Raw genomic sequence first — 15,048 nt, 5'->3', positions numbered from 1 at the left:
CGTTTCTCCACATCCTCGCCAGCATCTAGAGTTCTCTGATTTGCTCATTTTAGCCACTCTGACTGGCGTGAGGTGGTATCTCAGTGTGGTTTTGATTTGTATTTCCCTCATGAGGGATGCTGAGCATCGTTTCATGTGTCTGTTGGCCATCTGGATGTCCTCTTTGGAGAAGTGTCTGTTCATATCTTCTGCCCATTTCTTTACTGGGTTGTTTCTTTTTTGGGCGTGTAGTTTGGTGAGTTCCTTATAGAGTCTGGATATTAACCCTTTATCTGATATGTCATTTGCAACTATCTTTTCCCATTCCGTTGGTTGCCTGTTAATTTTCTGAGTTGTTTCCTTGGCTGTGGGGAAATGAGTGTTTCAAGAGAGTAGTCAACTGTGATGCATGCCGCCAAGAGACCAGGCATAATGAGGACTTTTTATTTGAAAATGCCCAGTAGATTGAGAGATCTTTGGTGATTTTAATGAGCTCTGTTGTGGAGAATTAGGGGGTGCCAACCATCCAGGAATTGTTGAAGAGTAAATGGAGACAGAATGTATTGAATTAAGTTTTTTGAGAAGTTTGTAAAGGAAAAAGAGAGCAATAGTAGAGGAGGGCGCTGGGTTGAGAGACTTTTGTGTTTGTTTGAAGTAAGAAGACTTGATTAACTGTTAAGTGCTGATAGGAAGAACCTTTAGTTCTTTAGTCAAATATCAGATTTCATGGCCAGATTTCATTCTTTCTCATTGCCATGTAGTATTCCATTGTATAGATAAACCACATCTTCTTGATCTGTTCATCAGTTGATGGACACGTAGGCTCTTTCCATGTTTTGGCTATTGTTAAGAGTGCTGCTATGAACATTCGGGTACATGTGCCCCTATGCATCAGCACTCCTATAGGGGGAATCATTTAAAAGCCATTTAAATACAAAGGATGCTTTCTGTGGGTCCCTATTTGCTATGGATTCAACACCAGATATGATGACTTTATGAGTAAAGGTACATTTTCAGTAAAGATGCCTGTTATAGTGGCCTGTTAAGACTAATATTTTGCACAATATCCTTAATACCAGTTCATATCATGTGCCCACGGTTTTTTTAAAAAGGAGCCAAGCAATGAGAAAGAATGAAATCTGGCCATGTGTAGCAACATGGATGGACCTTGAGGGTGTTATGCTGAGCGAAATAAGTCAGGCAGAGAAGGACAAATACCATATTTTTGCACATATAGGAGAATTAGGAGGAACTTAACGGAGGACCGTGGGGGAGAAGAAGGGGGGAAATAGTGGGGGAGAGGGAGAGAGGCAAACCATGAAAGAGTCTTGAATGCTGAGAACAAACTGAGGACTGATGGGTGTGAGGGGGAGGGGAGGGTGATGGGTATGGAGGAGGGCACTTGTGGGGATGAGCACTGGGTGTTATATGGAAACCAACTTGACAATAAACTACTTGTAAAAAAAATAATGAAATTGCAGGAAAAAAAAGAAGGACCCAAGCATATTATCATAATATATTTAAATAAATATGTATTTGTGTGTGTGTGTTGTATATCTCATTCATTGTGGTTAGGGTCTTTTTGGGTTTTGAGAGAAATTTTATTATATTGTAGGTTTATTCATGGAGATAATGCCTTTTTTTAGATTTAGAAATTTAATCATAAACATGCATGGTATAAATATGAACAAGTATAAAAATAGGGAAACTAGAGGTAAAAAGGAGAGGAGAGGAAGTCAGATATGAGATTAATATGGAAAACAGAAGAGGGGAAAATGGCATTGAAAATGGGAGGTAAATAGGGAAAATAAGGAAAATATAATATTTGAAGAGAATATAACAAATTTATTTTTTAGGGAATGAATATAAATATTTCTCTAATTTTAAGTGGACTTTTCTTAAGTAAGAATCGACTAGTGAATGAAAGAACCAGAGATGATAACAGACTATCAGGAAACCCTTCGCCTTCAGCTCACTTTAGCCTGTAGGATTTTAGAAGAAGGAATGGTATGACATGGGTTTTAGGAGAAAGAATACATTGTTTACTGATCACCTTAACTGAATATGATCTAGGACAGTGTGCCTAGATCTAATTCCAGTTATTTCCATTTTTATGTTAGGATTCCGGCTTCTTACTCTGTCTGTTAGAGACTCTTGGCATCTTGGAATCTGTGTTACTCGGTTTCATTGGAAGTCAGATAGAGTTAAGGTCTCTTGAGGATGGCACTCCGCAATATCACCATACTTCCAGAGTCAGGGAACTTGATTGCTAACAGTGTATTCTCAACAAGATAGATTTGTTTGTCAAGTTGTAGCCTGGTAGTTAGTGGTACACACCTCCGTTAATTACCACAAAGAATCTGTTTAGATGGGGCCATACCATTCCCCTCTGAGAAACACTAAGATTTTATATGAGGTTGAAGCCATATGTCTAGTAGTTAATTTTTGCCCTGGGTGAGTAGCTGGGAGAAATGTCTTCCCTTTCTGAGTGGTTTCTGCTGTTCACTGACTCTAGATGGTAATGTTTTACTGTTCCACTTTTACTGCTCATTACACTGTTCATGTCCAGAGTGAATAAATGAACCTCCAATGCAGTTTATACATAGTTCTTGAACTTTATTTTGATCTATACAAAAGTTCTTGAACTTTTTTTTTTTGCCTAATCATAGCAAGGCTTTTACTTGAGCAGGTAAATACAGAGCAAAAGCATTATCTTTTGCTCCAGCCATCTGATTCATTGAACATTAATAATGATATGCTTTTATCAAATGATTCCCATTGCTTCCATGACATCATACATTTAGTTTATTATATGGTCACCTGTAGCCCTTTTCTTTACACTGTTATCAGCAAGGTCAGTTAGGCTTTTTGTGTATGTGGTCTGTAGTTTATTTTACCAGGTATTCTTATAGGCTACTTGCAAAATAGCATATGAATTTGACTCTCTTGTTCTTTCTTTTGTTCCTGGCTTACTAGCCTACTGATGTATGTTAATTGTGTTCCTCTTTCTTTCTTATGAGCTTTCCAGCCTGGCTTTTTAAACCATCTCTTCTGTGATCATGTTTATTGTTACTGCGGTTGCTTTACCCCTTTCCCTTCCCTGTTTGTCCTTTCACTGGCAGCCTTGCCTCTGTTCCCTCAATTATTTTCTATTTAAGTTGAGATCATAACAGCTTTCAACATTGCCATTTGCTTTTCTGTTCATGGAAAGTCTCTGTTGATATGAAGGTAAGTAAGAAGATGTAGTCCCTAAGACCCATACAACCTTGTGGAGAGAGTGATACACCTGCTATTTGTAACCTTATTATATAACTTAGCACATTGTATAGTTTGTTTATATGTGTGTCTTAACTAGATTGTGAGCATTAAGTGCTTAAGGAATGTTCATTGAATGAATGAATGAATGAATGAATGGTGTGTGTGTGTGTGTGTGTGTGTGTGTGTGTGTGTAATGATAAGGCCTCTAAAAAGTTAATTAACAGAGTGCTATTGGGGAGACAGATGAAGTAGTAGTTCTGTTAAGGAACAGTTGGGGAAAGATTTGTGCTAGATGACATTAACGTTTGGACTTGAAGGATATTACTACCCAAGAAAATTTAGGAAAAGAAGATACAGAGACAAAGAAATTTCTGGATGTTTAGAAAATGCATTCTAGATATGGCTTTTTGACAGGAACAATTGGTATACAGTGAAGATAGCAAGGAGGCTGAGATAAATTAAGGTTGTGAAGGATTCCAGGTTCCATCATGTGAAGGAATCTGGAATTTTATCCCATAGGTGATAGTCATTGAAGAGCTTTAGAAGCAGAGTTGCTAGGTTCTTTTTTTAGAAAGACAATTATGGTTGCAGTATGGAGAATAGATTATGAGCAGAATAATTTAGGAAGCTTTTACCATAATTTGGGCTAAAGATAATTCTCTGAACAGAGGCAAGGGGATGAGAGAGAGAGAGGGAGAGAGAATTTAGAAATATCTTAATCTTTTCAACAGCTTTATGGAAGCATATTTTATATATCATAACAGAGAAATGTCTTAAAGGTAGTATTGACTTGGTAACTCAGGAAATGTTGGTGAAGGAGAGGCAGAAATGTCCGAGATGAACTGGATGCATGACAACCCCATTTGCTAAGAGAAAAAGAAGAAACTATTTGGAAGATCAACAATAATGAATTTGGTTCTGAACTTGATAAATTTGAAATTCCAGTGGGATTTGGAGGTGGACTGTCTAATAGACTGAAAACTTGGGTCTAGAGTTCAGAGAGAGACCTAGGACAGAAATATGACATTTAGGAAGTGGTTGAAGCCATGAAGGTGTGTGAGATTGCCTGGGAGGAAGGAGCTAGGCAAGAAGAGGCTTAGGAATGGAACTTTTTGAAATGTTATCATTGATGAATTGGGCAAAAGTAGAGAAGCCATCAGTTAAGGGGGGAAAAAAATAAAAAAGATAAGGAAAATGGGACAAATATGTTTTACTGATCCCAAGAGTAGTGAGTATTTCAAGATGAAAGCTTCAAAAGCCAAATGTGATAGTGTTATGATACCCAACTGGAAAATTATGTCATATAGACTATGTGTACACACACATATATGTATATACTTAGTTTTAGTTATTTTTCCTGTTTTATCTTCATAAAAATAAACTTGTGGATCAGGAAAAATAATTTTTTAGACTATAGAAACTATGGACTTTTTAGTTGAAGGACTGTTTATAAGACAATGAATTTGAAGAGCAAAGGCTAAATTTTAGCAATGGATTAAAAAAATGTTTTCTGGTGATCAGAGATCACCCTCTCTCAATCTCAATGACATTGTCATTGAAATTTTCTGTGTTCTCTCTCTCTCCCTTTCTCTTTCTATTTAATGTTTATTTATTTTTGTAAGAGTGACAGACAAAGCACAAGCAGGGGAGGGTCAGAGAGAGACACATACAGAATTCGAAGCAGGCTCCAGGCTCTGAGCTGTCAGCACAGAGCCTGACACAGGGCTCCAACTCATGTACTGTGTGAGATCATGACCAGAGCTGAAGTCAGACCTTTATCTGACTGAGCCACCCAGGTGCCCCTCCCCTTTTTTTTTAAAGTAGGCTTCACACCCAGTGTGGGCTTGAACTCATGACTCTTAGGTCAAGACCTGAGCTGAGATCAAGAGTCAGACATTTAACCAACAGCCACTCAGGTATTCCAAAATTGTCCTCTTTTTTTTTTTTTTTTAATTTATTTTAAGAGGGAGAAGGAGAGAGTGCATGTGATCAGTGGAAGGGCAGAGAGCGAGGAATTGAGAATCCCAAGCAGGCTCTGTGCTAGCAGCACACACAAACTGTGAGACCATGACTTGAGCTGAAATCAAGAGTCGGTCACTCAATCCACTGAGCACCCACCTGCCTTCTTTATTAATGCTGAATAATATTCTATTGTATGTATATACCATATTTTACTTACGTTTTTATCTGTTGATGCAAACTTTGGTTGCTTCCATTTTTTGACTATTGTGAATAATTCTGCTGTGAACGTGGCTGTACAAATATCTCTTCGAGACCCTGTTTTCAATTCTTTTGTGCTGGATCATATGGTTAATTCTGTTTTTAATTTTTTTAAACAAGGTTTTTTTTTTTTTTTTTTTTTTAAGTTTATTCAGAGAGAGAGAGAGAAAGAATGAATCCCAGTCAGGCTCTGCGTGGAGCCCAGCAGGGTTTAAACTGACAAATTGTGAAGTATGACCTGAGCTGAAATCAAGAGTTGGGTACTTAACTGAGCTACCCAGTACCTCTCTATTTTTTAATTTTTTGAGGAACTGCTATACTGTTTTCCACAGAGGCTATATCATTTGACATTCCCACAAACAGTACACAAGAGTTCCAGTCTCTCCACAACATTTATTATTATTTTTTGTTGTTGTTGGCCTTTTTGATATTGCCATCCTAGTTGGTGTGAGGTAGTCATGGTAGACTTTTTAGTGGTTTAGTTTTCCAAAGAAAAAGTTACTTGATTATCAGTGACTTTTAACTGGGCATAAAGATAATTTTTAGAGTTGACATAATGCTTCTGACTTTCATGAACATTAAGGTAAATGATAGTGTTTTCCTTTGCGAATATGATAATATTGATGTTCAGTGAATGCTGATGGTATGATTGCAGGTAAATTGGCAGGATGAGGAGCAGCAAATCAAAAGAGGTGCCTTTACCGAATCCAAGGAACTCTCAAAGCAAGGATACTGTGCAAGGTATGATCTGTTTCCTTTAAGTTGAACTTCATGCCTTGTTTAGGTCATGTGTATAAAATTCTGGGCTAGTCAGTATATGAAAATTATATATATACTTTGTTTTATAAAAGGTAGATAAGTTTTTAAAATTCAGTTTCTTTTAAATATATGAGGTATCTCATCTTCAAAGGTGTCCTATGGTAAACTTTTATAAAGGGAAACATTCTTTTTAAAAAAGTTTCTTAGAAATTCTGATAAATTCTGATTAATGTCAACAAGTGGTATAATATAGGTTCTAATATAGTTTTAGACATCTATAGTATACAGATAAGAAAAGGAAAAGTCTCACTGAACTCTTTTTTTTTTTTTTAAATGATGCATTGAGGGTAACTTTAATTTAGGGCATGATATATTTTGAGGTACATTGACAAGCTAGAGTATATCTGAAGGAAGATTATTGGGTTTGTGAGGGGTCTGGAAATCGTGTCACATAAGGAACATTTGGCAGAAATGAAACTTCCTAGAGAAATTTTATCCTAGAGAAGGATGATTCAAGGAACTGTGTGGCCTTATGTTATTTGAAGGGCTATTATCTGAAAGACTAGATTTTACCTTTATTTCTATTGGTATATTTAAGTCTGGAGTATTTTTCTAATCCTTTCAACATCATAATGTGAAATATACTACAGTATAAAATTTTGTGTCTGTTTCGGTCTTGGGGCACATTGAGGATACTGCTTACTGTTGGAGAAGTCTGACGGGGCTGAGTGGGGTATCAGTGCAGCTGTCCTAAGAACTAATGGGATCCGTGTCTAATACAGCTCTAAAACGTACGCTAGGAAACTTGGCCTTATAGGATGGGAAAAGAACCATATTTTGGCTCAGCATAATAAAGCATTTGCTGAGGAGTAGTTCTGCCTAATAAAATAGTTCTCGAAGTCAAGTGCATTTAGGAGCTGATTAAAATGCAGATTTTGAGGACTACTTCAGAGATTCTGATTCAGTAAATATCACTGTTTCCTAGCAGATATAACCACATCGTGGGATGCACTTTCTCAGACCAAGGCTGCTGTAAGTAGTTATAGCTTCCATTTATTTCTTTCTGGTTTAAAATTGATTCCTGTTACGATTGAATCGATTAAATTTTTTTCTATAGTGCTTTTTGGGTAGGAAAATAAAGTTAAAGATTTTGCTTAGAAGTTAAATACCATGTTTCAAAATGAACATTAATGAAAACTATTAAATAGTAAAGGGATGGATAATCAAGATGCTACTTTAGGTGTCAGGAACATTAACATAACCAAATATTAAAATAATTTGTGCTGTTTAGTCTCCTTTAATAAATTTGTTCATCTGGTATGTTGAAATGAAGATTTAAAACAAAATGAATTTGGGAACATAGGGCTATGTCTGTGTAGAAGGCTCAGAGTCAGAGAGGAAATGAACAAATTTTTGTTTAAATTCTGTTTGGTTAACCTATAGTGTAATATTGGTTTTAGGAATAGAATTTGGTGACTCACCACTTACACAGCTTCTTTAATGGACTGTGAGTTCCCTTTTTCGAGGCAGTAGAAGGCTGTTTTCTGTCATTAGTGTTGAAGAGTGACTGTGGGCAACCTCTTTTCATTTGTGTTCTGTCCAGTCTTGTCTGGAGTTTAGGAACCCAAATTTGGCAAGTCGTCCATAGTCCCTTCAAAGGGAGACTTTTTCTTTTTTCCTTTTTCATTTGCTCTCCAGGAAAATTACTCTCCTAATATGTCTGTTTGTGTTTTCTTTTGTATCCTACCTGAATTTGAATCACTTATTTCTTTACTGTGTGAATATGGTATTTTCTGTCCTCTGATCTTCTGAATTGGTTTGAAAATGCATCTGGAAAAGGTACTATAACCTAGATTTGGTCATAATGTAGGGTCAAAGATAGCATTATATATATTCTCTCTCTTCCATATGAGCATTATGTATCTACAAAGTAGGAATAGTTTTTGTCCCCAGTTTAACTTAGAGTTAACCTAATATAGAGCTGAACTGTCAATTGTCATTTTTCAAAACTGTTGTGTTTTTAAAAATAACTTTTTTTAAAAGTTTATTTTTGAAAGAGAAAGAGAGGGAATGAGAGAGCAAGCAGAGGTGGGACAGAGAGAGAGGAAGAGAGAGAATCCCAAGCAGGGTCTGCACTGTCAGCACAGAGCCCGAAGTGGAGCTTGAACCCACAAACTGTGAGATCATCACCTTAACCGAAACCAAGAGTTGGGTGCTTAACTGACTGAGGCACCCAGGTGCCCCTAAAAATAACTTTTAAGGACGATAAACGGCTTATAATAAAAATGGGAGAAAAAGCCTGATAACAGAATATAAATGATTATTCCAATTTTGTGAGTAATTGAACCACAAAAATCTGAAAGAAAATAAATTAGAATTTTACTCAGTGTTTATCTCTGTGTGGTGGAGTTTTGATGATTTTAATTTTGTTTTTTATACCTTTTCTGTGCTTTATAAGCTTTCTCCTATAAGCATATAATTAGGGAGAAATGGTTTTTAAATCATTGAGAACATTGGTGGTCATACCAGAAGTCGACTTCTACTGTAAAGTGTGTGGAAACCTGAGTTCTATCTTGTGAATTTTGTCTTTTTTGTGAAACTTAGTTTATAGACCTAAGACTATTAAAAACTTTTAGCTGTTTGAACAGTTAAAAAATTTTTGTCCATCTGAGTTGTTCTTTTCTAATTTTTGCTTGTACAATACACAGGGTATATAACATAATGATGCGCAACATAATGTCAGAAAATGTACTGTTTTTAGAAAAACATGTCAACCAAACAAATAGAAACTCTTTGATATCCTTCAGAATCTTTTTTTTTTAATTTTAAAAAGACATTTTTTTATTTTTGAGAGAGAGAATGAGAGAGAGGGAGAGGAAGAAAGTAGGGAAGGGCAGAGAGAGGGAGAGAGAGAATCCCAAGCAGGCACCATGTTGTCAGCACAGAGCCCCCATGAGGGGCTCAATCTTACAAACTGAGAAATCATGACCTGAGCTGAAATCAAGAGTCAGGCGCTCAACTGACTGAGCCACCCAGGTGCCCCTCTTCCGAATCTTTTTGATTTTTCTTGTCCAAATGTGGGTAGCATTGTACTACTTGTTACTGTAGCTGAAGTAATAAATAATGAAAAAGCCAATACTGCAAAAGGCATTCCTGAATTTTTCCTACTTTAGAGAAAGGTATTGGACAATATAGTTTAACTGTGTAAATCAACAGTAGCTGGTTTATTTACAGAATTAACCTATTTGTTGTGATGGTGTTTAAACTTTAGCTGAGACACATTGAAAACAAGTTAGAAGTTGCCCCTACAAGTACAGCTGTGTTCGATTCTATTATGGATACCAAGAAATCTTCTGCAAGTGCTACCCGAAAAATAAGTAGAAAAGGTATGTGTGATGTTACTTCTGGAAATACAAATATAATGTATCTTTGATGTTTTGTTTCAATTTAATTTCCTTTGGTAGTCCCAAAAGAATTTTATATGTAGAATTTGGTTTGCATTTTTAAATTCAGAATACAGTTATTTCCTCTATAGATTGAGTGGCTTGTAAAGGTTTAACTTGAATGTTTTCTATACACTATCCAACTAGAGATGCCGTAAGTAATAGACACTCAAGTTATTTTCATAAACACTACCCACATTCAGGGGCAGTTGTAGATTACATCATATGTTCTTACAGATTTCCTTTTCCTTCAGATGGTAGATACCTGGATGACTCTTGGGTGAATGCGCCAACCTCCAAATCTTCGAAATCACGAAAAGAGAAATCTCGCAGCCCTCTCCGAGTTACCACCCTGGAGAGTAACATAAGGAAAAACAACCGCGTGGAGTTTCGTGAACCTTTGGTTTCTTACAGGTTAGTGTTTAACAGGACATTGTCAGCTAGGATTAGCCTGTAATATTTACATTTAAGATTATGGCTTCTTTTCTGAGTTTTTCATAGCACTCTGGCTCTAGTGTTACTACCTTTTCCATTTTCCAAAAAGGTAAAGCAAAAATCTTGTGTATGATGAAATACTGACTTTCCACTCTTTCACAGATTAAATATTGGGGGAGAAGAAGTAGTGACCCCAGGCTACCACCATTGTAATGTATGTTTCCTACAAACAGATTATTCAGTCTCTGGAAGTGTGGCTTTTTTTTTTTTTCTTAATATCTCAGATTAAGTGTTCTACATAATGAACTTTGTATAGTTTAGGTTTCTTCTTCTGCTTCTGCTTCTTTAGATAGCATTAATCAGTTACCTGAAATTTCTTTCCTATTGAGAATGTGAGTTGATTTATTATTTTAATTTGTTGCCAGTGGCTCCTTTATGTAGCTTATTGTCAGATATTCAGGATTGATGTATGAATTTTGATAGAATGGATATTATAAAATAATGTATATTTTTGTTAGCTGATAATTTAGGATATTTAGTAGATAAAATTATAGAATTTTATATTTGAGGAACATTATTACTAATGATATAAAAGTGTTAATGCTTTTAGTATAGCAAATAGTAATAAATATTAAACAGTGGGCTTTATATTTCTTTGTTTCATTAACGTTTTTAGTGTTGTAAAATGTCAACCAGTAAATCGAGGAGTTTCATGATGGAGCTAGATCCTACTGGACATATTTTTTTTTTTTTTTTTTTTTTTTTTTNTTTTTTAATGTTTTATTTATTTCTAGGAGAGAGAGAGAGAGACAGCGTGAGCAGGGGAGGGTCAGGGAGAGAGGGAGTCACAGATTGAAACAGGCTCCAGGCTCTGAGCCGGCAGTCAGCACTGAGCCCGACGCGGGGCCCGAACCCACGAACCGTGAGATCATGACCTAAGCGAAAGTCGGACGCTTAACCGACTAAGCCACCCAGGCGCCCCTGGACATATGTTTTTATTGTTAAATTTGAGATCAAGAATTTGGGAGATGGAGGTAGCTCATGAGTTCATATCAGTCTATAATATCAATATTTGATTTGATTCAATTTTGAAATACCTAAGTGAAGATACTCAGTAGGCATTTGAAAATTTGGGTAGAAATGTGTGTGGAAAGGTCAGGGCTGGGAATATAAATTTGTGAGTTGTCACTAGTGTTGAAGTGATAGAAATGATGAAGGAAATGTAGGGAGAAGGCCAGGGAATTAATCTGTGTAAAAGCTCATAGTTTAGTAAAAGGAGAAAGAAAAATGTGAAAAATAATTGGAGTTCAGAAATCTTTAACCACACAAAAACAACTTGCCTAGAAACATAACCACTATTGGAATTGAAACTAAGTTACTCTTTATTCATATTCTAATATTCTTCCTGCAAAGAATACTACTTGATATTTAAAATTTTATAAATTGTGTATCTTTTAAGATAAGAAAAAAATACCTATAGGAAAGCTGTGACTAGAATGTCTTTCACCTGACTGACTCCATTCATTACTTAAAACTTCTCTTTTAGCACCTTCAATATGAAACATTGCCAGACCTGTTTCTATCCCATTCCATTCCCACAGCCTAGTTAACCCTTCCTGTGTGCTCTTATCATACAGTATAACTTCCCCTGTTACATATATTTTCATGTTGCTTTATATTTTGATTCCATATCTAACCATTACATTAGTTTATATAAGGCTGTAAATCTGTGTTATTCTCAAAGCATTAGCTTAATGCCTGTCATTTACTAAGTATTCTGTAAATATTTTTGCCTAACATTTATTATGAAAATTTTTATATTTACAGTAAAGTTGAAAGACTTGTACAGTAAATACCCTTATATGTATTCAGTAAATATTTAATGAAAGAGTGAATGAAAACTATAAAAATACTTTTTCCTTTTTCTACTTGGGGGGAATATCAACTGTCCTTCCCCTTTTAAGATTGTGACATAATATATAAACTACTGTTTTATGCTTTATTTTATTCTTTACAGTTTATACCTAAATCATTTTAGGTATAAAATTTTATACCTAGATCATTTTACCTATAAATTGTTGTGGTCTGGTAAAGGTAGTGCAAATAACCGAATTTAGTCTTGATCTCTAGTGAAAGCTACAGGAGTCATTTCTCAGTCCCCATCTTGTTTAATAATCAACCACTGAGAACAGGGTCTGATGTTTTTTGGGTCATGGATTCTAATGAGAATTTGATGAAAGCTGCAGACTATCTCCTTAGAAAAATGCATATACTCATTAGACTCACAATAGATGTAATTACCATATTATGCTGTAACAGAGTTATGGCTTTAAGAATTTTCGTGGTATTCAGAGTTTTATGTCTTTACATGAAACATCTAGATCAGTGGTAGATAATAGACCCATGAATGTGAGCCATACGTACAACTGAAACACTTTTACTAGTCGCATACACAGACACATGAAGATGTTTTACGTTCTTTTTTGTTGTCATCCGAAGTCTTAAGAATTTGGTATGTAATTTACATCATAGCACATCTTCCATTGGGGCTAACCATATTTCAGGTTCTCAGTAGTCAGGTGTGGCTAATGTCTACTTTTTCAGACACTGCAGATCCAAATTTTACAATTTTGTTGGATATTTTTTCATAAATCATGTGCTCTTATTACTGCTGAGGCTTGTCTTCATTAACCTCGCTTTCAATAAACTGCTTCTGTTCCTAAAATATAACTTATTAGGATCATATATAAAATAAAAATAATCTCTGGAGGAAGATTTTTGCTAATGTTTTTATGAATAAAGAATATGGACTTTGTGATAGGTACTTTGGCTATGCCTCGTTGCCTTTGCTTACTCCACAGTTTTTAGGTGTGCTTTACATAGTTTGAAGCTACCAAAAAAAGTGATCTATGCTTTAGAGAGGTTTAACTTTATTTAACTACATTTATTTGGAGGAAAATATTTATTATACCTCCACTTTATTTCTACTCCCAATCTGTTAATTTGGTACATTATTTAGAAGTTACAAATACAAAATTTGAGTACTTTTTCCCCCGTATTTAAGATTTCATAGAGAAGGAAAATACATATTTTGGTAATAGGTGTCAAGTGAATATCCAAAGTCAGATTGTAATCCTATTTTCTGGGGTTCTTAAGGAAGTCTCTACATACATGTTTTACATATTTCTTATTTTACATGTGTAGATTATGATTTAGATTACTTGCTATCTAACTTGATAGAGGGGACATTGAGTATTGAATCTTAATGTCAGTGATGGTTATTTTGTTATTTAACCTATTGGAATCTCTAGATTTTATTTTTTTTTAATCTCTAATGTTAGATTAGAGTTCTCCTTCAGTTTGTATGGCTGGTTTCAGTTTGGTTTTTGTAGTTTTTATTCAAAGCTTATTATTTTTTAATAATAGGGAAATCCATGGCACACCTTCCAATATAAGTCCTAGCCATCTAGAGTCAAAGCATGTATATTGTGTGGATGTTAATGAAGAAAAGCCTGAGAGTGGAAACCGGCTGATCTGCAATCGAGAAGAACGGAACATACAGTGCTATGATTTTGAGAGCTCCCAGTCAACTGTCATCAATGATACAGTGGTTAGGTTTTTAAATGATCAACCAGCAATTGATGCATTGCAAAATTCTGAATGTTTGATTAAGATGACAGGTCCTATGAGAACTGAGGAAGAAAAACCTAGTAGAGCAAAAGGAAATGAGAAAGCTACTGTAAGTAACATGGGCCATGATGTCGATCATAAAGTGTTACGGATAACTGACTCTTCTCCGTCCTCTGCGAGCACTTGTAATTCCCAAAGGTTAGATATCCTAAAACAGCGACAACATGATGTCAAACTGGAAAAACTCAAGGAGCGAATTAGGAAGCAGTGGGACCACTCAGAAGAAACAAATGGCCGGGGCCAGAATCTGGGTCATATTGACCATCCTGTAATGGTTGTTAACGTTGATAACTCAGTGACAGCAAAAGTGAGGAAAGTGGCAACAGCACCACCTGCTCCAACATATAAAGGTTTGTAATCAGTCTTTGTATCTTTCTCTCTTCCTGCCTTCTTGTCCCCATTCTCCCTAGGGGGCATTTGAGTAGAGAAGATCATCTTTAGAACAGGGTGTGATTCTCTGATCGAATGCTTGAGAAATTAATTCAAGATGTGGGTTAAAAATACAGATTCCTGGATGCTGCACTGGATCTAAATCAGAATTTCTGGGTATAGAGTCCAGAATTAGAATTTTAAACAAGTCCCCCAGGAGATGAAGAACCCCATCTGAATAGTTAATAAGTTGAACAAAAGAGAAAAGAAGTTAGTATCATTTTCAGAGAACTGCAAGAATGTTATTCTTATTCCACCATTATACTTGGATTGTTATTAGGAATTCTTTCAAAAGTAAATATTTTAAAATTATAATTTAGTTAATTCCAGTTACATTTGGTTACAGAATATTTTGGCACTGATATTTTGATCCTGTTATTTTAAGCTTTGAGTTTTGACAGTAAGGGATTCCCCCCCGCCACCCCATGTTTGAGAAAACAAATAATTAAATCAGATTTATACCAACAGATTTTCATTGAGAAAATACTTTTTTAAAATTTTTTTAAAAAATTTATTTCTGAGAGAGAGATAGAGACAGTGTGAGCAGGGGGGGGTCAGAGAGAGAGGGAGACACAGAATCCAAAACAGGCTCCAGGCTCTGAGCTAGCTGTCAGCACAAAGCCTGACGCGGGGCTCGAACCCGTGAACCGCGAGACCATGATCTGAGCTGAAGTTGGCTGCCCAACTGACCGACCCACCCAGGTGCCCCGAGAAAATACTTTTCTAAGAAAATTTCTTTTTATGTTCCTGAAATTATTTTCATAGGGTTATTCATGTAAAGTTTGTTTTTTAATGTTTTTTATTTATTATTGAGAGACAGAGCATGAGCAGAGGA

At 35.7% G+C, this 15,048-nt stretch overlaps 1 protein-coding gene across 1 annotated transcript in view; it reads left to right on the top strand.

Moving 5' to 3' along the window:
• CEP350 (centrosomal protein 350) overlaps positions 1–15,048 on the top strand; it is a 144,197-nt gene that overhangs the window by 13,649 nt on the left and 115,500 nt on the right. Inside the window, exons 2-6 of the mRNA XM_039249495.1 lie at positions 6,113–6,198; positions 7,205–7,248; positions 9,488–9,602; positions 9,914–10,073; positions 13,521–14,134. Of these exons, the coding sequence (XP_039105426.1) occupies positions 6,126–6,198; positions 7,205–7,248; positions 9,488–9,602; positions 9,914–10,073; positions 13,521–14,134 (1,006 nt within the window). The 5' untranslated portion in view covers positions 6,113–6,125. The remainder of the gene's footprint in view (positions 1–6,112; positions 6,199–7,204; positions 7,249–9,487; positions 9,603–9,913; positions 10,074–13,520; positions 14,135–15,048) is intronic.

Source organism: Hyaena hyaena, unplaced genomic scaffold (genome assembly GCF_003009895.1).
Source record: "Hyaena hyaena isolate Hyena2069 unplaced genomic scaffold, ASM300989v1 scaffold_339, whole genome shotgun sequence".
In the NCBI taxonomy this organism is placed as follows: Eukaryota; Metazoa; Chordata; class Mammalia; order Carnivora; family Hyaenidae; genus Hyaena; species Hyaena hyaena.
The sequence above is the reverse complement of the archived record's forward strand: the minus strand, read 5'-3'. Positions and strand labels throughout refer to the sequence as shown.